Below are 27,336 nucleotides of genomic sequence, written 5' to 3' on the forward strand. Positions count from 1 at the left end.
ATTCTGTATGGAAATCAGTGGTTTGGCATCTATGGCCCTACCAACAAAGACCTCCAGCACAACAGTACATGTCACACTGAAATTTACTCTCAGCTATCAGAAAACATGCTCTTATGATGAGAGATTGTGAAAGGGAAGGAAGGGTGGCAAAAATACAATGACATCTCTCTTCCTTTTCTCTGCACTTCAAGGGCAATTTCTTCTAGGTTCATGCTTTTTGAAGATTACACAGAAAAATGTCTGTAAAGGAACCTTTCCTTTTAATAAGCACCACTTAACATCTCTGTGGTATCTGAGTATGTAAGTGTATCTTCTCAATAACATAACTTACTCCCTTATAGGAGAACACAACTCCCTCAACACACACACACATTACCCAGATGCCTACAACACAACGTTAGTGGGCATCCTTTCACCAGTGACTGTCCATACATGCTTTGCAGAACAAAGAAGTTCTGAAGCACAACATTTAATTGAGAGTTTTAACCAGAAATATTAATGTAAAAGATTATTTACATTCACTCACCTTCAAAAAAAACCCCTCCACTTTGGTATTTTCAGAACAAGATCAAGATATTATTCAAAACCAAAGCTTCATTTCCATGTGTACATTTTATAATCATTGGGTTTTTTAAATCCATGCACGTGTACCCCAGTTTAGAACACTGTGTCTTTTCCATGCCTATACAATATTCCTGCCACCATACACCAACTATTCTATTTTGTGCCCCTCCTTCCTCCCCCAGATGTAACTTCTCTACAGAAAATAAGCTACAAGTGCTGATGTAGATGGACAGCAGACTAGTATCCCTGAGGTAGCAAACTGTACTTAGGGAAGAGTTAGTTTAGACACAGTTTACAAGTATGAAATGAAAAATTAAATGCAAGTTGTAATTCATGATTTTGAGCTTCACATTTTACCAAAGAGCATTTCAAAACACTTACAGCCAGAATAATCTTTGCCAGCTTCAGGGAAAGTGGATCTGAATCAATGTCTACAAGTTTATATAATGTCTTCAGAAGGATGTTTCTTCTTTTAAATCTTTTTCCAAGCATATTTCCATCACCCAATGCTTGATGGAGCTTGGTACAAGCTAGACAAAGGTGTTCTATATTGTCTTCTCCTTGAAGGGTGTAGGAAAGGAGAGAAAAAAACCTAATTATCAGTGCCACTTTATCCAGAGGATCTCAATACATGAAGACACAGAAGAACAAAATAAATAACAGGTTGCACAACAACCTGTTCCAAAAATGAGACACCAAATAAATGTCTTCACATGCTAATGTGATACCCAGAAATAATTTTATTCTGCTTTGTCAAAAAAAGGAGACTCAAGCTGAGAAATCATTTAGCCAAAATAATACCTACAGCTAAAATTAAACTCACCTTTGATGCTTAATAATCAGATTGACCAAATGTCTACCAGGAAACTGTGTCTCTGAGAACATTTAAAGCACTCCACTCAACATTAGACGTGAAAAAGGAATCATTATGGAGCATTTTTCTCCCCATATACCTAACTTTATATATCAAACCTTGCTGGGATTAAAAAAAGTGCAAGTAAAGACTTGCTAGAACTCTTCAATGTAGAGGTGCAAGACATATTTGAGTGGAATGTTGTCATATGGACAAAAAAGTGATCTGCTTCCTCACTCAAGTCCCTGAGACTCTGTTTAAAATATACAAAAATAAAACCAAATCACAAAAACTGCATCTCAACACAATGGAATCATGTACATGTCTACAGAGAAAAGGAGAAGTCTTGTCTATTTTTAAAATTGAACAGTGAGATTTTTAAAAGATTTTCTTGCATTTGCCTTTTTCCATAAGGTCACACTTACAGAGCCCCATGTAAATCCACATGAACTGGTAGTATAAACTGCATTTACTCAGGGTGTACTTCACAGCTGAAATAAAGTCATATTCAAGGAGGCAAAGCACTTTTGATGAAACATGTCTGAGGCCCCTACCCTGCAGGCAGATTCAAGGACTGATCTCTCAGGATGAGAAGTGCCTGGAAGCTCTCAATTTGCAATCATCACACTCAAGGAACAGCAATGACTATTCCATTTCTACTCCCATCATGACAGAAAATGTAACAAAATTTAGCATGATTCTAAATGCTCTGCTCCAGTAAGCTGTTAAACAGGAGTGGCAAGGAACCAAAACTGAAAGGTCTTACACTCCATTTCATCAAAATTAACAACAAAAATTATTCGTCACTCATCCCATGGGGCATTTTAAAGTTTAACTTCCTGAGTATTGGAAGGTAACAAAATTAATTATTTGTTCCTCTAGAAAAAGAGACTTTAGGGTTGGTTTTTTTTTGTCACATTATAAACAACTCAAGTACATCATATTCAGAAGAATTTAGGCAATAAATAAGTTCCAGGTTAACTCCAGATTTGTTTTTGCATGGAAAGGCTTCTGCAAATACTTTTGCATCAAGAAGGTGAAGAAAAAGGCTTCTCTATTAATATATGAAAAACTAAATGTGACCTAGGTTCATGTGCGGGGAATTAGCTAAAAGGTACAAAGCAAATGACTGCACACAAAATTAAAAAATATTAAATTACTAACAGACCCACTCAAAGCATCTCAATTATGAAATTCTAACATTCATAAGAATTATGTAGTAAACAGTCTAAAGAAAGCAATATATCACACAGTTGTAGGAGGCAATGATGCAATTCAGTTACAGTTTGTGTTAATATTCAAGAAGTAGCAAACCTCAGGTCTTAAGGTATATGTAGTACTACATTCAATCAGCTGGTGAGAAGGTATCATTAGATAATGTCATCTATTATTAGAAAAGCTAGGCCATAATCAGGTTTTGATAAAAGCTAGAAAAACCCCAATACACTAACCAAATCAAGTGAAGACTGAGGAAAAGGGGCATGAAAACTGATTTTCCTTAGCTACATTCATGACAAGGGAAAGACATGATTAGATTTTACCTCTAAATTTTATTTCGCTTACAAATAAAGAACAGCTCACCATGCAAAACTGTAACCAATGGCTGATATTTGACAATCTTGGCATTAAGCAAGGAAAATGTGAAGTTACATAGCTGTTTTCAAATTTCCTGATCACTGTTGTCTATACATCAGTGACAGACGTGGGAATGAGAATCCCGTCTTTTTTAAACAATTACAAATATTGGGAATCACTTAGCAGTGTACAGGTGCTTCACACTCATGAACATCTGCAAAACTATGCAAAAAAAGTTCTAAGCTGTGCCATGCTATCATAAACACTACTAAAGATCCTGTAAAACAGAATTACTTGTAAAAACAAATCTACTTTCTATATTCTCATCATTCAAATAAATACAGTGTCTACAGAAGGCAACTGAACAACTTTTCCAATGCAAAATGGATTCCAGAGTTTACTATACTTAATTTATTCAATTTTGCTTCAGTATTCTGAGTCATTACATACTTTTCTGGCACATCTAACACTTTAATCACAAGTGGAAATTTTCATTAAGATTTCCTTAGTTTTTTAAAATGGATTGAGACCTTCAATACAGTCTATGGTTAAAGCAGTGAATCTGTGCAGTACTTATTCTTAAAATTATTAGCTCAACATTGACCGCTAAGCTTGCACAGCTATGTTGTCTAAAATAAGGTAATTTAATCAGACAAGGTTCACACTAAACCAGTTCTGGGGTTTTTTACAGGATCACAGAATGGGTGAAGTTGGAAATGACGTCTGAAAGTCATCTGGTACAACCCCTGTGCTCAAGCAGGGCCACCTAGACTGCCCAGGCCAGTTTTACACAGTGAAGTCACTGAACATATGGAAGCATAAAAGGCCACATACTCCAATTACTGTTGTTATTTTGTAGTAAACAAAAATTAGTCCCATGCTTCCTGCAAGAAACAGTACAGAAAACACACCCTTTCAGAGCAGTGTTACCCACTTTTTTCCAGTTCACGCAGAATTGGTAGAATCCTTGTATGCCAAAAGAAATCTTCCTCTTCCCATTCATTTATTCTTGTTTCATCCTTTACACCTTCAAAATACATTCAAAACAGAAGCACACATTCAGTGAAGGTTTCACTTTCTACAATAATAAATAACTACAAATACTTTATTCATTAGTCAGAAAAAAAATCTAAAAATGTCACATTTTGCTATATTCTGGGTTATTCTATGAATTAAAGATTTTCTTTCTATTTACATGTTCTCAAAAACGAACATTTCAAACAAAACTAGATGGATAAGTAGTTTGATACGTAAAGCTGTATTATAAAGTTTTGTTTGCTGACATTAATGGATCATTTGATCACTGAATTGGAAGGTAATGACTACTTAAACATCAAAGTGTCCTACTATTTCTCAGCTCTGTGTTCACGTGACAGCTTATTATTTGTTCCAAAAAAATGCATACTACAGATAATCCTCTAGGATTGCAGTATTTTATCTAGTACATATGCATGATATAACACTAAGCTTGATTAACTGACTGGTCAGTTAGGGAAAAGTCCTGTTAGTTATTACATCCTGTTAGCAATTCTAACTACTTCATGCATGAAGTTTTGCAAACTTCATGACTAGACTTTTATAAAATGTATGTTTATTCCTATTCTTCAATGCATTCAGCAGTTTGTCACACAGCAACCTCTGAAATGAGTAGTAAACTATAGATATGTGAAAGATATTTTGCCTCCAAAAAAACATGTCAGAAATCTTGAAGACAACTAACTCCCACTGTTCTTGGCCGCCCTCAGCCAAATACCCGTGTGACTCAGAAAAAGCTACTTTCCATTATCAGAAACCTTGTTCACTTCACAGAGGAAGTTTTTAAAGATATTTAAGCTTTTTTTACTTGGCTTCAAAAAGAAAATACAAAAAAAAAATTGTATCACAGACATCAAGGCAAAAGTTGGCAGACCTGAAAACCAGTGGACTAGAATTTTTCTGGGAACAAGACTGGGAGCATGGATCTGTTTTCAGATTGGACAAGGAAGATGGTGAAAACACAGTTAATTAAAAAATGGAATCAAGGATTCACTTTCATATGGATGCAGCATCACTGGGAATTATTCTGACATGCTGAACATCCTTTACACCTCCACCTAGTATTTTGTGAAGTGACAAAATTCTGGCCTTGACCATTGGGCCACTACAGATGGAGAGCCAGAGCTTCCTTGAAACTCAAGATGTAAAGGATCTAACAGTTGCTTACAAGGTGCATGTAGGCATGTGTTTGGAGTTCAAGAATGGGTTAAGCTCTTTATCTTGCAGGCAAGCAACGTTGTTATAAAGACAGGGTCTGGTCTGTTGATTTGTTTTTGCTTTGAGGGTTTTTTAATAGGGAAATAAAAGCCACACAACTCTACTAAATAAGAAAGCCATTAAGACTGGATTATACACATTTCTTTAAGTCATGGATTTGTCTGAAAATGTCTCCTGTTGTTCATTACTAGCTCTTGCACTTAAAGGACAATGTGAATTCCTAAGAGAAATATGAAGAACACAAAAACTACTATACTGCCTGAAAACACCAATAATAAGAGGTTTGCATCACAAGAACAGTATCTCAGACCTTAAAACAGTGACTGCATACTGGCATTACTTGGAACAGTAAAACAATTTAAAACTTCATATTTTAAAAACTTGCTCTTTAGAAAATAACCTAAAGACTAGTTTTTTGGTCTATATTAACTGTCTACATTTTAACACAATTAATCTATCAAATATACCTATTTCAAAAGATTATAAAAAATGCTGCTATTTCATAAGTAATACACTATATTTGATATATACATATTATATATAAGTGCATGTTATTAGCAAATACTGTTATTCTTATTATTTTGCATGGCATTTTTATTTTCTAGATCAAATGAGCTGACCATCTTATTTAAATTGATGAGTGGCCTAATTAATAAAACACTATGCAGTGTTTGCAATGAAGTGAAAATTCTGCTCTGGATAATGTAAAAGTACAGCTGAAATAAGAACATTACAGTAGTGTGCACACTTCCTTCCTGCCACAAAATCCACATACTGACTCAATTATTTATTTTATTTTCTATCTGTAGCTACCTCTCCTAAACTGAAAGATGGAACTGACTTTTTAACTACACATATACTTAACTTCATTAGTCAAGAAATAGAAAATTTTGGGCATGCATTTGCAGATAGAGACAAACTTCTCACTTTTAAAAAAAATTACCAAATCCATTTAATTTTCAGTTCAGAATGGAAAGAACAGATGCTTTTTTGTACTGCTCTGCTTCACTTGTCTCATATTCATCAGAAGAATACAGCAAACTGAACGTCATAATGGTATAGTTTAAAAAAAGTAATTATGCCTTATATCTAAATAAGGTATACCTTATATCTAAATATAATTATCTCTTATAACTAAATAAAAAAGAAGATAATCAGCTTTTACTAAACAAGTGAGAATGACCAGACAATACATGATTCTAAAGTAAAGCAACATTACTAAATCGTGTCTCAGTCCTGGGAGATTTTTTAAGCTGCTGATGAAAAGTTAGGGTACTAGCTATATTTAAAATATTGCAGAAGCTGTCCAGAACTTTCTAATAGAGCAAACCACAACTCAACAGAAAAAATACTCAAGGCAAAAAAATGCAGCAAGTTCAAGTTGGTTGTCTCCGTTTTTCATAGGTCTTAACTGCTGCTTTGCATTCTGGTCAAAAAAAAATCACTAATCAGTCTACATTTATTGGTTGCTGTTTTTAGCATGTAAATACAAGAGCCTTAGCAACACTGAGCTTTGAAAAGCTGAGTACTGCCTGACTTATAATGTTTAGCCTTTTCACTGAATACTGAGTGGCCACGAATAGATCAATATTAAAACAGTCTACCTCCTCTCTAAAATGTCAAAGCATAAACACAATTCATATCAGAAAATAGAAATAATTTGTAAATGAACACTCCACCCAGAATCCCATTGTAGAGAAGAAATGATGGAGAATTCCTGGTGCCATCCCCTTCTTTATTGTGGGATAAAAGATGAAGCATGCACAAACTGAGGAAGCTACATAATGTTAAAAAAGTAGACTTAGAAAGAAACAATCCTAAAAACACACTTTATATTTTCAGTAACATCAATAAAATAGCACAAACAAATTAAAAGGCTTGTAAGTGTACTAACTTGCATGACATGGTAAATACTCTCTGCTCCTCAGAAAGAAATAAGAGCAGAGCACAATACAGCTTTTGCCAGAATGATCTAGAATAATAGAATTTCTCATTTCTAGAATAATAGTAATAAAGCACAATAATTGCACAGTAGAAAGTTCAGGTTTCCATATCAGACTCTCAAATACACACTTGTGATGTATGAAATGTGCCAGCTATGAGGAAATATTATTAAAGTCTGTTATGTAAAATTAGCAAAATGCATCCCTACAGAGCAATCCAAAATCTGCTTCTTCAGATAATACAGGCTGGCATAATTTTATTAGTTTCTGTGCAACTGTGACAGATTACAAAAAGTGATGGGCAAATAAGGTATTAATGGATTGGCAGATTCTTAAGCCTAGATATGGGAAAAGCAAATAGAAAATACCAACAGATATTTAAAGTGAAGATCCCTGGAATATTGTTTCTCTTCACTAAGAACAGTAATAAAACCCAATATATCTAGAAAACCAAAAAATATTGTTCAGTGAATAATAAAGAACAATACTGGCAAATCACAAGAACTACATTATTTCTATTTGACTGCATTTCACAGTTTTTGAATGGAGATGAAATCCCTTGTACCTGTTACTCTTCTCTTCTGGCCTGAAGTCCTCAGCTGTGATGACTTTTTGCCAGGCTCTTCCATCTGGTCACTACAAGATGCAGTATGAACACACAAAAGCATTATCAGAAAACTGTCTCAAAATGCTTGCTCTTCCACATGCATTGAGTTGTGCATATTAATAGCTAATTGGAAAAGATTATGTTATTTTACTAAGTTAGTAAGTTAGCTGTTCATTAAAAGTTACATGTAAATACAACCTCCTCCCCTATGTATTACAGAAAGCTCCTTCAGAAATACTGACATATTCACACCACAAGAGGTCACCATTATGGAACACAAAAACTAGGCATTTCTGCTTGCTCAATAAAATGAAAGATGAACCAAACTAAATTCAAAAAGAGACAATTTCTATTTTACCATCAGCTTCATTAAAGGAATGTAAAACTCAACTAGCTTAAAAATGTAAGTTCACCCATTCACAGGACAGTTTCTTTTTCTGACAGGACTAACACTTTTATAATATTTAATGAGAAGATCTTTCAAAGAAACAAACACCTGAGTAACCTTTAAAGTATATATTAGAATTTCTGTGTATGCCAGTGAATTATTGCTAACTATGTAGTGATCACTAGTTCTGCCAGTACAATAACAGGTATGTTGCCATTTCTATTGTTTTACAAAGTAATGCCATAATTCCTGCTGATTTTATGGTCAGTCCTTCTTTGGACAGAGGAAACTACTACATCTATAATAAATTTATTTATTTATTCTAAATAAATAGTTTGCCTAGCCACACACTCAAGCAGCACTGATCTAAAAGAAATATACAAGATGAACACTGCCTGCTATCAAACTGGAATCTTTTCTCCTGTACTAAAGACGAATGTCTTAATCTATGTTTTCTATTCTCAATGTATGTTTAATTTAACACTTCTTATTCCATTTAAAGTTCATGTACCAATACAACCTAATCTCCCGAACTCCATTCTGAAGATGACAGTAGTGTGCTAGCAATGTTATTTCATTTTTTTTTAACCAGGTAATTTAGTTATTCTAAGGCTTAAAACTAAACTGTTGTTTAAGTAGTTTGCTGGATTGGTGCCTAAATTCTGTCTGTCAGTCCAGACAGAAGATATAAGTTAACCTATAAACAGATGGAGACAAAATAAAGGACAAAGCTCTTGCAAGATCAGTTCCCTGCAAAAAGGACTGGATAGCTCACGGTGGTCAGTGAGAAATTTCCCAAGCAATCACATTACAGAGGACCAGTTGCTTCATTACGGTTAAGAATGAACAGTGTTTATTTTTACAGCATGAGGATTTAAGTGCTCCAAAATCCAAATGCTTACACAAACTACCTTGAAATTAGTTCAGCTCAAATATAGCAATTTCTACTCCTCTGGGGAAACAATACTTTATAAAGTAAAAAAGACAAGTGTTTGCCTCTCTAAAATTGTCTGACATCTCTAAGAAAGACGGGGCTTAGAGCATGCATTACAGACAGTTCAATCTATTGGTAGAAACAAAAATTTGATTCCATTTCTGTGAATGCCTTGTCCTACAAACTTTAAAAGTTTCAGAAACGTTTCTACAAGTTTCAGCCATCTCTGAAATCAAGACTACAACTTGAAAACATACTAGATAAGCAAGAGAACATCTTCAGTCACTGTATACTAAACATAGCTATATTCAGAAATCAGTACCTTCAGAATTGTGTGTGTAGGCATGATGACAATACATGCCTATATGAATACAGATGTTAGAATTCGCTTTCCTCAGAGAAAGTGTTTTGTAACTATATTCTCTCGGTGCCTCTTCCCTGAAAATGTAAATCCAGGATGAATCCAAGAAACTCAACACAGACAATCCTATGAGTTTTGTTGGAAGCAAAAGCAAATTAATATAAAAAGCCACTGAAGCAAAGGATGAGTTAACTTACCAGAGAGAAACACCACATGTGTGAGATGTAGAGTAAGACCATGTCAAGAATAAGACCATGTGCGTAAGAAGAAGTTGGGTGGAATCTGTTGTTTTTTAAACACCAGTATCAACACCAGTATCACCAGTTTATAGACTTAAATTAGTAGGAAAGCAAATTGTTCTGTGAATACCAGCAGTAGAACCATCTATGCTCTTGGGAAACATCCTTGTAAGTCACCCAAACTTCCATTAGTTTCAGAAAATGAATACACTGAATACCTATATAATTGGGAATGGTTCATGAGCAGGCTTATCTTTAGGGAATATGTACAATTTAGGAATTCTGTGAGAGATTATAAAATCCCTTTACACGTCTTTACCACTCTGTCAACTTCATTTTAGTTACACAGACTTTTGGTTTGTTATTTTTACATTTTCATTTAGGATTGAAATTTAAATAGAAGTACCTTATTAAGGACAATGCGGTTAAAATATAATCAACCTATTACAAAAAATAAGTCACCTACTATTGAAGAGAACTGGCTTGTCAAGAGAGTGGTTGCCTTGGAAACAAAGTCAATTGGCAGAAATCTGATCATCTGATAAGGGCCTCATCAAGAAATCAACTGACAGAGGCTCTGATGATTTACAGAAGAAAAGGAACTTGGCAACTGGATCATTTTGGTCCTTCTCATATAAAAGAAATCATAGTAGCCTCAATGAAGAACACTGCTCTCATGAATGTACACAGAGTGTGAGGACTTCCAAAAAGAAAGTGAGCCAGTACTGGAGCAGTGTGGTGAGGTGGGTTGACCTTGGACAGATGTTAGGTGCCCAATCACACCACTTTTCTCACTCCCTGCCTCAGCAGGACCAAGGGTAGAAACAAGACGGAGAAAAACCCACGGGTCAAGACAAAAACAGTTTAATAAAACAAAAGCAAAGGCCACTTGCAGAAGCAAAGAAAAACAAAAGAGTTATGCTCAACTTCCCACCAAAAGCAATGTCCAGCCATTTCCAAGGAAGTAGGGCTTGAGCATGCAGTGATTGCTCTGGAGGACAAACCTCATAATAATAAATGCCCCCTCACTTCCTTTGTCTTAACTTTCATTGCTGAGCAGACATCATACATTATGGAATCCCTTTTGTCTAGCTGTCCTGGTTATGTCCCCTCAAAACACCTTGCTCACCCCAAGCCTACTTGTGCCAGGCTGAAGTTGGAGAGACAGGGCTGATGCTGTGGAGTGCTGCTCAGCAGCAGCCAACTGCTGGTGTGTTACCAACAACCCCCTGCAATGCAATGCACAGCACTGTGAGGGCTGCTCCAGGAAAAATCAACTCCGTCTCAGCCAGACCCAACACGTGTTCAGTATTTTCATGAAAGAATGGATAATTAAGTGAAAGCTGCATTTATTAAGCAATTCTGCATGTTTAGAAATTTACTTGCTTGTTCTTGCCATGAGCCTCTTGTGAATAGGAAACCTGCAAACTCTCACCCTTCCATGGTATTCCAGGGAAAACTACATTTCTATGAACTATATCCCAGAGGCAAAGAATTGAGCTAGTAATCTCCAAAGAAGCCGCACACAACAGCAAGGTTTGAATCACAAATGTGAAAGTAAGGTCCCAATGAAGGAACAGTGCTTGGGCTCCTTCCTCATACTGCACCTTAAACATCTGAGAATCTGACTACCTCCCTGCCCAAAATTCAGGCATTGGGTCTGAATTTTGTCTCACACTATCCCACAGATTTAGACCCTTACCATCACCCCTGCTATAGTTTTGGCCCAGGAAAGGTGATATTTTTCTTGACAGATGCCCGAGCATGGCATAGATAAGCACACTACCTTATGTGTATTAAAAATAGGGAGGTAATTAAAAAGTGTCATTGTATTGATATAACCTATGACACTGCTGATAGCCACCAAGTCAGAGACTTACTGCTTCGTTTAATTTTTATTAATTATTGGTAGAGATGTATGGCTGGTACCCCTGATTATTTAGTTACCAGTTAAGAGGGACTTATGGTCTAATACTAACAAGTTAATGCTTCTCTTACAGAATTGTATCTATCAAGCACCTGTGGTCAGCAAGGTAGCAAAGCTCAACTAGAACAAAAAGAGAACATGACCATCTTTTCTGAACTGTCCAGCTTCAAGGCATTCCCTCTTGACATTACCCTCTCCTCACAGTATCCTGTATCCTCCTCAAAGTATCCTATAACATCTTATATATCCTCACAGCTTTGCGAGGCAAAACTAGATAACAAAGTGGGAGAAGAAGACAGAAGCACAGTAACTGACATAGTGTAACAAAGAATGAAAAATATACAAGTTACTTTTCAAAGGGAAGAGCAGGAATAAGGGCAAATGAGAAAAAGATGAGGGCAGTGGGGATGGAAAACACCATAAGAGCCAGTATCTCCTTCTACAAGCACCAAGGCCTCACAGAACTTTCTCATCCAGATGCTAAGAGCCTCTCTTTTTGTACCCATGCAAACTGGATCTATGGACTTTCTCCTAGAGACAAAACTGGGACTATCCCATGTAAACCAGAACCTGAACAGATTCTTAGAAAGGCAGAGAGCTACTAACACACAGACTGTGCACAGCATGCCCTGAGTAAATGCTGTAAGGAAACCCTAGACTGTAGACACAATCTGATGTCTGGAAACAGATTTCTTTTCCATTTTTAAACATGCCCTTTTTATTAAGCCAAAGAACTATAATTATGGGCACACAATTTCTACACATCTATAACTGCAGAGGCCTTTCTATATCTGTAGAACCACCATTCTTATCTTTAAGTTACTTCCTCAGAAGGAAATCTAAGCACCAGATAGTTTGTTTAACCTTAGAGCCCTTTTATATTTGGTCTTTATTTTGATAAGGTAAACAAATCTTTTTTCTTCCATTTTCCCCTCATAGTCATTCAGTTTCTCCCCACTGTATTTTCCTTCATTACATCCCCTTCAGCTCCCACAAAATTCCTTTTTCTAGTTTATTTAAAACCCAAAAATGTGGCTGAAATTTTTACAAATTTTATTTTGGATCCATGATATATCAATGTTTTCAGGTCTGCAAAAGTCTAGGAGAGCAATTTCTAACTTTTCACAAAACTCTAAAAACAGTGCAGGCACTGCAGTAGATGCAGACTGTTTATACATAAATACAAGCACTGAACATCTGATTTTACCAACATAAAATGGTTGCGTGCATTGGAAAGCCAGACATGGTGAATCTACACCCAAAAATCAAGATATTTTACTAAGTGTAAGGAAGAACAGATTTCAATCAATGCTAAGCAGATTTTGGGGGCCCGTTCAGGCAAGCCAGATGTATCAAAATGACTACTAGGCACAAAGGTGTTCTTCCAGACTCATTCAGAGTTTGGTTCCCATGACTGTGGATAATCCATAAACAGACAGGCCATTTAGAAAGAATGTTGAGATTTTACTCACCTGTATATTCAGAGTGTGACTACACATTTACACTGTAATCTGGGTTTATTTTTATTGCTAGCACTGTCCAGGATGGCATGCCTTGTATTGATAAAGATCATTTGGCTATTTAAGCAGCTGAGTGCTTTTCTTTCAACCGAAGTCTCACAATTCTATATGGACTACAAAGGGAAAAGCTGGAAGGAGGTGTTGTGGAAGTATATACAACCAATAAATCCTTAAAAAGAACCATCACAGGTAAATAGTTTTTCCTGTTTTGAGTGCTTGCCATGGGGGAGAAGAGCTCTTGTCCCACAGTCAATGATGGTGCTACAATGCACCCTAACCCTCCCTCCAGGTATTGAATGATCTTGATAAAAACTCCTGCCAAGCCTTCTCTTCTCCACGCTAAACAGTTCCAGATCTCTCAGCCGTTCCTTATACAAAGGATTCCTTCACATTTTAGCAGCTGGATTCCCTTCAGTCATTTCAACATCTCTATTGCATTGGGGAGCCTGGAGCTGGTCCCAGCAGCCCAGGTGTAGCGGAGGTTTTCAAGACACAAATGAACAGCATGCTAGATAATCTCATCTACTCTCTTTTCCACAAAAGATCAGGCCAGATGATCTTCTGAGGTTTTATGAACTTGTGTACATCAGGACCTCCAGGTCTTATTCTGCAAAGTTGCCTCCCAGCTGGATCGCTCCCAGTATATAATAGTGCCCGGGGCTGTTCCAGCCCAGATGCAGGACTTTGCACTTGTCTTTGTTAAACTGCATCACGTTCCTATCAAACCATTTCTCCAGCCTGCTGAGGCTCCTCTGGACAATCCTCTGGTGTATCAGCCAATGCGTTCTTTATCTACTGACTGTCAGCACTTTAAAAAAAAATATTCAGAACTGTGGTCTCATGAACAGCCTGTGAGATCTCTTGGCAGGAGCACTGTGTAGCACCATGCAAAGATATGTAGGGCTCTAGAGCAAGTTTATCAGGGCACAGCCTAACCCAGCAGCTGTCTCCAAAAGAACAATAGCAGCTCTAGGGAAAGTTAAAGGAGCTAATGGTGATCCTGGGAATTAGGGCACTAAGGACAACGGAGCAAACCCTGAGTCAGCAGCAAGGGACAAAGTGGTGCAAGGGGCCCCAAGGCGAAGAAGGGGCAGAGTCAGATGTGGAGCTGCAGCAAGTGAAACTGCAATGGATCTTCTCTGAGCAGGTTCATTTACACAATGCTTTTAGGAGCCACTGCTTCAGAACACAATCCCCTGCTACCATGATTCCTCTGCTGTAAGTGTTTAGTGATTGAGAAACAAGAGTTCTAACTCTAAACCAAAATTACTGATGTTAACAACAAGACATTGCCCTGTAGACTTTGAAAGGAAGTATAAACAACATTCCAGTATTTTTGCCAAAGCAACTAGTAGGAAGTGTTTTTAGCTTTTGGCAAAATGAGAAAAATTAGTATTTAGTTTTGTCATTTACTCTCACAGAAATTAATTTTTCCACATACCAATTAACATTTGCATTTCTCATTAATCCCTTTATTCCAATTTCATTATACTATCCAGATATTTCATGTTGCCAGAAGGACATCAGAATTAGTTTCTGGTATTGCCTTTCATTATTTGAATAGTATGGAATATGTTTTTTATTGCAAACCAACTGATTCCTTCCTGACCATAACTCAGCACTTGAAAAGCACTCTATCCTTTTAGACAAAGAATTGACCTTCACTGAGCCACTTAAGAGAATCTGTCCCTATTTTACTCAGTTACCACAGAATCTTCCATTCTGTGATGTCATCTGAGGGACAAACAAGACAGATAAACACAATCTGGAAATAAGCCTCAAAGAAAAAAACAAAACCCAGTATAATAGCTCAATTTTTAAAGACTATTTTCTTTTTCAAAAAAACAATGGAGATGAAATTACTGGCAGACAGCTAAAAGAGATATAAAATAAAGTATTAAGCCAATTACACACAATTTGAGTCAGTTTGACTTCTCATCCACAAAACTCCTCAAAAGCATGAAAATAATTTAAAACCTGCTAATATAGATGTCCTGAAATTATTTCAGGAACCGCAGAGGATTACAAGGAACATAATAAGAAGAGAAAAAAAACAAAGGGAGTGAAAACTATAATCAAGTGCATAACTGATACCACTGATATGAGAAAATGTAACTAGTAGAAAGACAACATAACTTGTAAAAATATATTGACAAATAGACCAACTCTCTGAGTCATCCTAAAGATGAGTAAATAACAATCCTGTAAACACAATCATGGGAATAGCTCACTCATTTTTTATGACAACTCCAGCGATAAGAAAATACAGCATTTCTTATTTACACAGGCTGTTGATGGAGAACCTCATGCACATGTTAAACAGTATGACTTAAAATAATAATCAAGGTTGATGAAAAACTTCTATCCTTATCCTTTTTATTCTTCACAGTCTTTGCATATTCTGTCTAATATTGAAAATATTAACAGTATCTATTTGTGGCAGTGTATCTTTAGGCAACCAGACAACTGACAGTCTAATTCTAACTATAAAAAATATCTAAAACATTAGCCTAAATATATTTGAGTCTGAAAACCACACCCTCATCATCTTCCTAACTTGAACCTTGAATAAACATGGCATTTCTAAACAGAAAATAAATTTAAATCCATTGTTACTACAAGTCTACCTAGACTGAACTGACATTTCTTCTCTACCCTTTGCATGGCACACTTTCCCATTCCAGAATTGCAATTCAATTGGTATTAAGGACTTTCAAGACCTAGATCTCCCAGATTTGGAGACCAATTACATTGACCTGAAACTAAGTGCTAGAGTGGAAAGACTCTTTAGAGTACAGGGTAAAAATGAGCCTAAACACCACTGTCTCTTTTGTGAGCTAAGAGACCAGAGATAAAAGTTACCTCTTACCCTTTTCTTTAGAAGTCTGTAACAAGTTCTGAAAAAAAGAATTCTTCTTCCCCAGTGTTCTCTCAGTATCCCTTAACCCTATACCAAACCAGGCACCTTCTTGAAAGGGTAGGTGTCACAATCTGGAAAACACTGTAGAAAGCTCCACCTGTGAAGGATTTCCCACCACTCAAAATCAGTGATCCAAATAGCCAGTGGAACTGAGGCAGAAATAGATAAAGATTAGTGGGGAGCAGGTTAATTTCCTGTTTCCCTGTCTTTATGAGAATTCCAAAACTTGTCAATATACATAATTAAAAAAAAAAAAAAAGAAAAATATAAAAATACTGAAAAATGTCTGGAGAGTCAGCTACACCATACTTCAAACCAATAGCCACACCATATCACTCATTTCAAAAACATCATCCAGAACAAAACAGAATGGGTGTTCCCCTGAGGAAAAAAAATCTCTCTCCTCTGTGGGAATCCTTTTCTTTGAAGAGAAAAAGAATGTATATTTTGAGCACAGATGTGAAGGTAGTTCAAGCAACCAGAGAGAAGCAATTTCCAGTGGTCCTCTCCAACCCACCCTATAAATGTATAATTCACTTTATCATTTAATTTTTTGCTTTTATCATTTTCTATTGAAATACTACAAAACTCTAAAAAAGCACAAGAAAGAGAAACTATTCTCATGGAAGAAGAATATATTTCAAGGATATAGTAAAACAGGCATTTAATAAAGAGAACAATGGTGAGAGAAAACAGGGCAGAGTATATCTTCTTTACAGTACCTGCTAATCCTTTTGTAGCTCTTTATAAAACTCACTTATTAAAAAAGAACAAGCCACTTGGGAATGAACTGTTTGCCTCCAAACTCTTCCTCACTCAAGGCACCTCTGCTTTTAAGAAGTCCTGGAATGACATCTAAGCTTTCAGAATATTGAGAAATTGGAATGGAAAAAAAAAAATCATCATTCTTTCACACCCGGGAAACTGTTGCTCTTCATCTCTTCATCAGCAAATCTGCCATCACTGTTGACACTTCTCTTGAAATATATGAATGCAGAAAACATTTTAGAAGTTTCACTTCTATAGCAATCACAATAGATGGCAAGGCACAATGGTTAGAGGAAGGTGTAAACAAAACTGAGCTTCCTTATGATTGCCAGAAATTGTTCCTAGGTTTCCTGAGGCAACATGTCAATAAATTCAATCTGCTTCAATTAATATACCTATTCTATTACATCTAGAATGTTATTTGCAAAACAGAATTGCAAACAAAATGGCAAATGGCTTTTTCCCTCAAAAGGTCATTTTCTCTTTTTCCCCCAGTACCTTTACAAGGCAGTTGTGATTTCATTAGCACTGTTCAGTCTTTTCTTCAGTCTTTGGGACAACAAAAGAATGTGAGACAGAAAGTGATCAAGTCTCTTGTTGGAATAGAATACCTCCCCCTTCTGTTGTCTTTAAAATAAATATATAATAGCACTAATGGCAGGAATCTGCCATGCTATTTTGTCATGCTCTACTGTTTCCTCATTAGCAGAAAAAGGGTTTAATTAGGAAAGTTATTTCAGTACATGTATAGGAACTGTAGGGAAAGGGGAGTAGGAAGTCCCATGCCTCCCCCTATATGAAGTACACTACATCTACGATCCCCTTGCTTAATTCCTGTAAGGGTTTTAAGTCACTGCAGTACAGAATTGAGGTTGACACCTGCTTCATGTAGAAAATGACAGGACACTAGATAATAAAAGATTTGACATTCCTTTAAGCTTTCATCCTATTACTCCTGAATGTGATGTACTTTAAATAGAAAATATCTTGTAACCCTATACAAGATACCTCAAGTATTTATTATACAGAACCAGATGCAATCTAACCTTACAATCATCTAGTAAACATGTTCTACTGAGAAAGAATGCCAAATCTCTCACTGCAATGGCCCCTCTATGGTTCTGGAGCCTTTTACATACAACTATCATGAAGACCAAACTCAACAAACTGTATGGAAGGCGAGGTTTGTGGTACCTTTCAACTGCCGTGTCAGAAGAAGAATGACATCTTTGTACTCACCCAAGCACACAGAACAAGGTCTGCCTGACTTGTGGAGTATCATACAAACACTGGACCAATGTGCTCTTTGGTCTTAGCAAGAAGATACAACATTATGAGAGCAGCTGAGATTATCGACACCCATCCCATCACATGATGGCCTGAACTGCTTGGGCTGATACAGATGAGGGACCTTTGTCTGTGGCTAAATGGAAAGCATTTTGTATTACTCTTGTGCATCTTGCAGCACTGCAGATATACATGGTGCTCTAAGCCTAATGAGCACCTAAAATGGTGTCAGGAAGCTTTGCTTCCTAAGCATTGGCAAAAAACAGCTCTGACTCAAGTACACAGAAGAGGACTCACAGGAGAGGTAAAAATGGACTATTTAAAAATATGCATCTTGCATCCAACACAGAAAGATGGAGGAATGTTATATTTTTCTACCATTTTGGAGAGAACTAGTCAGAACAATATTCAAGAGCAATTTTTGGTATTATGTTAAGGCCAGTAATTTGAGATCTAATTTAACTGATGTATGAGACTCATGGCTGCAAAAAGCATCAGTAACAAAAATGCAAAACCAAAAATTTGCAGAGCTCTTGTTCTTAGAAGGAGAAGTGTAGAATTTTGAACAGACAGGAAGCATGCCTAATGGGTTAGCTGTTCCATTATACATGCAAGTTTTAAAATTATGACTGAGAAAGAAGATGATTCTTTTGAATTAGCAAAAGTATCAACTAACCCTTTCCTGTCAGAGGCATTTGGACACCATCAACCAAAACAGCGACCCAAACAGAAAGCAGAACTGAACACAGCAGGATGCGTATTCCACAAAAGGAACTATCCATCTCCACTGCAACACTGAAGTACTTCACACCACACCTTTATTAAATAAAATTCAAACTACAGTAAATTATGTAGTATGATAATCCAACTAGTCTTTATCTAAGAAGTTATTAGATCACTGATTTTAAAGAGAGAAAATTATATTGCAGTAAAGTATTCTCCTTGGTGCTTAAGCTTTCTTTTTTTTCACCTACTTTTTTCATCTCTGCTCTTATTTTCTCATTCGTCCTCCACACTCATGGAGTTTTTTCTTTGCTACAACAAATCTTCATTCTTTTAGAATCTGTCTTTTTTTAAAATCCTGCTTACAGTTTAATTTAAAAGAGTCCTTTGATAGCTCTGTTATGTATCATTTACTGTAAGAGCCTCAATGGACAACATTCTCTTACACTATTAAGTGCTATCATCAAGTTAGTAAATGAAAGGCCTTTCATTTTATAAAATTAAGAACATAGTCTTTAATATCAAAGGTGCTTAAGAATATCCAGGGAAATAGCTTTTCCCTAAGCATACAAACATGCTAGAAAGAAGATACTTACTGGCAAATATGTCTTTTTAATAGTGAACAAGTTTTACAAGAATGTGTTTTGAAAATAAAGTGTTTTTCATTCTTTGTTGCTGAGACTGCCAGATCTGTCAATGTTATTAGCACAAAACAGTTGTTCATCTGACTGCTAATGCAGCAACTGATACACCAACTACCCACAGTGCCACAGGGCTATTGCTCCCTGTGCAAGAATTCACATCTAAATCAAAAGAAAAACAAACTAGTTGATTATGAACTAAAGAATGGATATGATATTCCAGGTCCAGTAAAAACAGACTGCAGGCATATGAGTCTCATTAATCTCTTACACCTACTTGGTCATGCAAAAAAAAAAAAAAGAACTAAAAATTAAAAGTCACAAAAAAATTCTGCTTCTATTGCTAAAGAGTTTTAGCCTGGTTTTGGTGTATGATCACATACCTGAACTGAAAGCATGGCTCTGCTCATCTGTCAAGCTAAGTGAAGAATGGCATAGCACCTTAAAACAACAGGACTAAACTATGAAAGCAAGCACATTAAATTTAAACTTGAGAATTTTACACACAGTGGCTAGAAGACTTGGTTTTGAAATGTTAATGATCAAACAATCACATCAAATAAATTTCTACCACCAATATTTTACAAATTAGTCTTTTGAATGTACAAACTTCCTAAAAGAAGAAATGTAAATTTTTCTAATAATCTAAACACAGTTTCATTTTGAAGCACATGTAATGTTATCTTCAGATACCATTAATTTTAAGCATTTTGATATTGCACAATTGAGTAACCAGGAAGAGGGCTGTATGGAAGATGTACATTACCATACTTGACCAATGCTGACCTTTCTCCTTGCAGCTGAAGTGAAAAGTTTCCTGGTGTCCCTTCCATGGAGTCTTCATTTCCTGATCTGCTGGTATGTTCATTACAAATTAATTGTCTACTCTCATCATTAAATGATGTGTACAACTTTTGTTCTGTTAAGCAGTTATTATTACTTCTGTCAAGACTATTCATCATCATAGTTGGCTCTTCAAAATCAAGTTTCATTTCATCTGAAACAGTCAAAGAGAACACATTTTGTTCAAGTGTTATTAATTACTGCTTGTCATGTTACATTATCAAAATTTGCTTGTATCAATTTAAAAGCTGAGAAAGTTTAAGACTATTAAGAGTAACGTAGTCAGTGTCTTCTTATGAACAGCATTTCTTAAAGTCTTTTGGGGTTGTGTTTCAAGTTTTAATATTTCATCTCCATGATTTCCCTTTTACAAATAGGTGGATTGTACCTGGTGAAAAAAAGTGATTGTATTTCAGGACCTGAATATTATGAAGGAACTCAGGAAAAGGTAGCTGTTAATCCTGTAGCTTCTATGTACATACAAGAAGAACCTCCACAAATAAAACCCCTCACATAACATTTGCATGATCCCAAAAGGGAAGAGACCAAGGCAGGTTACAAATACATCAGCTTCTCAACTTCTTCAATTAGTAACATCAGCTTATTAAGGCTATATGAAGTGACACATTATATAAAGATATATTTATAGAATAAATACATAAAAATGAAGTAAAGTTTAGTAAGTAAAAAGGAGATATTCAGTTTATAATGTAAAGTAACAATCCCAGACAGTGTAAGAACTGTCATTATAAATGAGTCTTCTGAAATAAAGACAGTCCCAGCACACTTTATTATGAGTCAGCATGCAGGAAGCCAAGATGCCATTTCCCATCTTCAAGAAAATTACTTTTAAATCCCACATTTGGTGACCTTTATTAAACCTCCACTAATAAAACTCTTAACAACAAATACGATGTATTTGGAGGCCTGTCAAGACATATCATTCCTTTTTATTCCTCCTTTTAGGCTCAATAATCCATCAGGGAATCTCCTTAGATGATGGCATCTCATTATCTCTTCAAGCATGACAGCATTTAATGTTAATTTTACTGATGACAACTTTCAGTAAAATTCCATTACTTGGAAACCTATAGAAAGAAGAGGCACCTGAGTAGTTTTCAGTTCATTTTCAGTAGTGCAAGCCAGCATCATTTTGGGAAACCAGAGTTTCAAAACTGCCTTAAACCCATTTAAATACTTCCAGAATTCATACTGAAAGGACACACAAGTCCTTTAATGTATTAATAATTCATGTAATTACCAATATTAAAACCCATCATGCAGTAATCTTTATCGCAAATATGTATCAAAACATTCTTACTCTGATTCAGAGGAACCACCTTAGCAGAAAATAAATCTTTCAGAGAAGTTGCTCTAAATAAGCCTTTGCAAGCTTTGCTGACTTTTCTAAGCTCTGCAGCATCAGCAGGAGGTGTTGGATGGAAAACAGAAGAAGCTTCATCTTTTTTTTCAGAAATTATTACTACTGGTTTCTGTGACAGAAATAAAGAAGACTTTTAAACAAAAGCACGGATAATTTAATTTTCATTTAAGTAAAAAATTAAAAAAACCAAACCTACATAACTTCTAACAAAGGGCTAAGTTCAAAATAGAACAGGAGTTACACTGGCCTGCTCATTAAGAAATTTTCATATTCTGAATCTAATGATATCATTCCACCAAACAAACCAGATGTCTATACCATTATCACCACAGAAAGCCAACATTCAGAGGTGCAGAAAACAAAACCTAGCTTGAGTAGAACTCAGAATTATTTATTCCTCGTAAGTACTCATTTAACTACATCTGCAGCAAGCTTATTTATCAAAGAAAATATTGTGCCAATGACTATTGTCAACAATTCTAGAGATACATCTATTCTTTGATTTGCTTTTGAGCACTAAAACAGTATTTCCAAAGCACTCCAAATATGTTCACATCATATGTACTACTTTCTGTCACACTGAGACAAATCATGCAGATCCAGAAACATGAAAGTCCTAGTTTTTTTATGTCAGTGTCTTGCATCTTAGAGGAGGTGAACAAGTCCCTGAATCTCTAGTATCAAGTACCTGTTGTGCCCTTGACCTACATAAAGTACTGACCTCTAATACCAATACCAATTTCCTTAAAATAAAGAATCCACTAAAAAGTCTCCAGCCAATACTTCAGAGCTCTCTATAGTATTAAGGAGCCAGCAGGTGAGACTGACTACTTACAACCACCACAATTAATATGAACTCTTAATTTACAGTGTATTAACTTATACCCATTGATAAAGAAAAAAAAAACAGGTTTTGCATTCGTCAGTAGTTTTCTCTAATTTTTTTCCACTCTCACAAAATACATGAAAATTTAACACCAGTTCTTAAATCCAAATGTAGATATACTTCATCTAAATAGAAGTATGCTCAGAATTTTTTAAACTTGATTCATGTAAATACATTCCTTTATCCAAATTACTAAAGTATAAAATTTCTTGGATATTTCCCCTAATTTCCTAAAGAATTTCCTAAAGGTTCCTGTCTGGAAAAAGCAATGTATACAGCAAGTACATTTAATTGCTATAGCATGCTCTGTTATCTTTGGTACTAAACAAACAGTCGTGACTTAATCTTATATTTAAAGACCAAATATAAAAAAACCTGTGAAAGAGCAGATACACTTATAAATTGAAAACAATTCACAGCTTTCACAGAGGGAGAAAAGTGGTTCTTAAAGGACCTCTATCTGTTTTGAAATAAAACTACAATCATGACATTTTATAGAAATGTAAGCCAAATAGAAAGCAACCTAGTTACTTTCAAGTTACTGTTCACAGAACCACAAAATAGATGAGGTTGGAAAGGACCTCTGGAGGTCCAAGCCCTGTATTCAACTACAGCCACCTAACCTCAGTTGCCCAGGACCATGCCCAAGAAGCTTTTGAAGATCTCTGGGCAACCTGTGCCAAGGCCTCATCACCTCACAGCGGGAAAACTGTTTCCTGAGGTTCAGAGGAAACCTCCTGTGTCCCAGTTTGTGCCCTCTGCCTCTGGTCCAGTCACTGCAAAGAGGCTGGTCCCATCCTCTTTGCACCCACCTTTCAGGTATTTACATCCATGGATAAGGTCCTCCCTTGGTCTTCTCCAGGCTGAACATTCTCATGTCTCCCTGTCCCTTCATCACCTTTGGGGCCATTCATCAGATTCTCTCCAGTAGCTCCATGTCTTTCTCATACTGTGGAGCCCAGAACTGCATACCAGCACTCCAGGTGCTGAGTAGAGGGGAAGGATCACTTTCCCTCAACCTGCTGCCAACACTCCTCCTAATGCAGCCCCAGATACCATCAGCCACTTTCTTAACAGCCAGGGCATGCTGTTGGCACATGTCCATGCTCATGAACTTCACCTATTTTAGTAAACTTACACTGAAAGAAAGCTGACTCAATTATCAGCCTTCTGATTCTTGTTAATGTCACTTTGAATCATAAAGCAATACAGCAATATTTAAGTAGTTTAAATTATTTTCCAGTTTCTTTTGGGGTAAAAATGACAAAACTGACTTTATAAGTCTCAGACTAATGTTACAACAAGCCTCCACTTTTCCCAAATGTCTTTAAACCATTTATTTTCCTAACACTACCAAGACACATATTTTATATCAGTACTGCATGAGTTATTTCCAGAGTACTTACATGAGTCAGTGGACTTAGACGAACACCAGAATTCGGTCTTGATTCAGATGAATCAGAACTGGAAGTATCAAGACTAATGAAGAAATGAAACATAGTTAGAATAAAGCAGACCCAGAGTTGTGTGACCAGATGGTTTTTTTAAGTGCATGCTTCTTCCCTTTGCCAGTGAATACGGGGAAAGGGAAGAAAGGAAAAATGACAAGAACACATCAGCACATCAAGGTAACAAAACTCCACCTAGAAATAATTTTGAGGTAGTAAAAACTCTGTTTGAAAATGAGCATTTCAAACTGCAGGACCTAAAATTTCACATTTAAAAGAACTCAGAAGGCTCTGAAAAAAGATCTAGCACATAGGTTATAGGAAACAAGCAAGCTTTCACATGTTCTAGGAAAAAAGCTGAAGACTATCTCAATTAAAAGCATTCAATCGTCTCAAGAAAAGGTAAGTAACAGACTATTTTCTTATACTATTCTACACATAAAAACTAGTGTATAGTGACTGCCTCTGGTAGCTCTAAGCCAGAGAAACTTGCTGGACATGTAGATTAACACCAACAGTAAAGATCATTAGAAGAAGGCAAAGGATGTGATTAGGAATACAGATTAACACAGGGAAAATAACCACCAGAAGCATAACTAGAGAATCAAATCTCTTGCTGCTAAAAGATATTTCAAAACATCTTAAAGCCACAGTACCTAAAAAGTACAGGGCGTCTATTTTGAGGACATCGTGAGGATTGAGACCCAGAAAGTTTCCTTTGTTCATCTGTAGGTGTGAATGGTCTTTGAGTTTTCACTGTCCGTAGAGCATCTCTGGCTTCATTTACAATCTCAGAACTGGTCCTAGGCTTTGCCATTGACAGCCAGTAGAATGGTTCTGCTTTTCTTCTGTTTTCAGTCTTTGAAGCTTGCATTCCTCTGCAAAGTACTGCACAGGAAGAAGACTGGAAAATATATGTGAATGGCACAAAGTATTATGCTAGTTTTAAATTACAAACTATTAATTCATCACTGGTTATGCTACCACAGTAAATCCTAGGCAGTGCTGAAATAGAGGGAAATAAGGTACACTGATAATGCATTTCCTCTCTATTCTTCACTTCTGTAGGATAATACTCAAAAACAGAAAGCATCTGACATGGATGATCTACCATCAGTTTGTTTATAGGATACTAAAATATGTCACTGTGCTTCATGGGCCAAATGTGGTCCTCTACAAATCCATAGAAAATCTGTTTCTTGACACTTGGTTACTTGTGAAACACCACAGCCAAAACAGGAATTCAATAATATGCTGCAAAGACACAGGTTCTACCAACTTAGGAAAAACCCAATATATATTATCGACCTTACCAAGGGCAGCTTCCTAATATGTCAGAGGCACCATTATCAGTAACTGAAGCACAGTTATCAGCAATTGATGAGCAGAGACAAGGAAGAACAGGCAATCCATTTTTTTCCTCTGAAAGAAACGACTCCCCAACCCAACCCCAAGCACAGGCAAAGAAAGACAACACTAATGTAAGTGATAAACCCAAACTTCCAATCAGCATTCTGTCCTGCTGTAGTTTCCGGGAAATGCAATGGGCAGTGACAGAGTTGCTCCATCACCCCCTGGACCCACAACCCATCACTATCATGGTGCAGTTCTCTGTAGGTATCATCCTTGTCATTTTACAGCAAACTCATCATGAGTCTTACACCATGCAAAATTCCTCTTCTGCTTTCAGACTTACCTAAAAACAAAAATATGTTTCTGCACTGTGACTCAGACCATCTGGTAACTTCTATTCTCTTACACAGTTTATGACAATGAACTGACAGTAGATCAGACACCATCATCTGGGTTATTTCTAAACTATAGAGTAAAAGAAAAATCTTATATCCTTAGTTTCTTATTCAATTCTTCCTGTTCTGCAGTCTAACTTTTTCAGCTGCTTCTTCTTTCTTTGAGAGCCTGCACATTCTGGTAGTGTCTGTCATTGTTGCACATCCAATATAAAATTGGATAAGGAGAACTGCACCAAATCTTTCACTAAATGATGCATAGTTTAAAAAACCTCAGGAACAGATCAGGAGCCTGAGACTAACAGTCTTTTTAATATTTCCAACTACAATTAATATATTACTTGTCTTCACTGTGACTAAATTTTGTTCTCTATGCTCAATACTCTTCCCTCCATTACAATGTGATAAAAAAAACAGTACGGAATTCCACTGCAGCCGTCTGTTTAGAAAAAAATTAACCAGTTCTCACTGGAAAAAGGAAGGTAGGCTATCATTCCCTATTCCCCCAGCTACTGGAAACCAGAATTTTGACCTTAAGTGGAAGGTCTCCTCTGTAGGCCTTACGTGTCTGATACAGTTGGCAATGGTCCTGTACAGGGCCAGGAGCTGGACTTCATGATCCTTGAGAGTCCCTTCCAACTCAGCATATTCTGTGATTCTGTAATTTTGCTCCCCGGGCCCAGCAGGAACAGATAGAGGGAAGACTGCAGCATCAATGGGGACAGCATAACTGGTACACACAGATCTTGTCCCTCACTACTGTCACCATTTCCAAGAAGCCTTTAACTTGCACAAGTGAAGAGCTCCTCTCTGACTCTGCTGGGAGGTAGAAGAGTATCACAGCAGTGTCTGAAAAGCCATACTTGGGCTCTTGTCCTTATTCCCCAATTGTTTACTCCAGAAGTCTGGTCTTTGCTGTATAGGAAGATTTTTAAGCAGTAGAGAGCAGTACAGAATCCACACATTACTCCCAGCAATGTCCAGAAGTGAGACAGCTGTACTCTCACAGCTCTTATCTCAGTTCAGTCAAGATGAGAGAAGCATGGCTGGCTACATCAGACATGGCACCACATTGGCTCTGCCATCTCACACTGCCTCTGCCATCCTCTTTCCCATCTCAAGACCAGTGTCATTTAATTGTTAGGGTGCAGAGTGGGTGTATTTGCAATCACTAAGTACAGTGAGGAGAAGCCCTGTATTCAGGCTATGAACATTCTGCTCTCTGACATCCAAACCATGTTCTGTATGCCCTAGCAAATCTCTAGAACAGTTAGCACACAGATACAGGTTTAGTAAGAATCCCAGAATCTCTGAGGTTGGAAGAGACCTTTAAGATCATCAAGTCCAAAGCCAACCCTGCACTGCCCCTGTAACCCCTAAACCATATCAATCACTGCCCAATCCAGACGCCTCCTAAACACACCCAAGGCTGGTGACTCCATCACCTTCCTGGCCAACCTATTCCAGTGCATGGCCATCCTTACAGTGAATTTACTTTTTCTAATATCTAATCTGCATCTCCCC

The 27,336-nt window shown here is 36.6% G+C and overlaps 1 protein-coding gene across 2 annotated transcripts in view; it reads right to left on the reverse strand.

The window, feature by feature from the left end:
- Window positions 1-27,336, reverse strand: part of ARMC2 (armadillo repeat containing 2) — a 70,336-nt gene that overhangs the window by 42,449 nt on the left and 551 nt on the right. Inside the window, exons 3-9 of one of the 2 annotated variants that reach the window (XM_066547126.1) lie at window positions 24,721-24,952; window positions 24,023-24,095; window positions 21,668-21,839; window positions 20,290-20,500; window positions 7,754-7,824; window positions 3,927-4,019; window positions 946-1,124 (exon numbers count right to left, since the gene is read on the reverse strand). In XM_066547126.1, the coding sequence (XP_066403223.1) occupies window positions 946-1,124; window positions 3,927-4,019; window positions 7,754-7,824; window positions 20,290-20,500; window positions 21,668-21,839; window positions 24,023-24,095; window positions 24,721-24,938 (1,017 nt within the window). In that variant the 5' untranslated portion in view covers window positions 24,939-24,952. Of the gene's footprint in view, window positions 1-945; window positions 1,125-3,926; window positions 4,020-7,753; window positions 7,825-20,289; window positions 20,501-21,667; window positions 21,840-24,022; window positions 24,096-24,720; window positions 24,969-27,336 lie in introns of both variants that reach the window. The other variant, XM_066547125.1, reaches the window with a different exon arrangement.

The sequence above is a fragment of the Molothrus aeneus genome, chromosome 3 (genome assembly GCF_037042795.1).
Source record: "Molothrus aeneus isolate 106 chromosome 3, BPBGC_Maene_1.0, whole genome shotgun sequence".
In the NCBI taxonomy this organism is placed as follows: Eukaryota; Metazoa; Chordata; class Aves; order Passeriformes; family Icteridae; genus Molothrus; species Molothrus aeneus.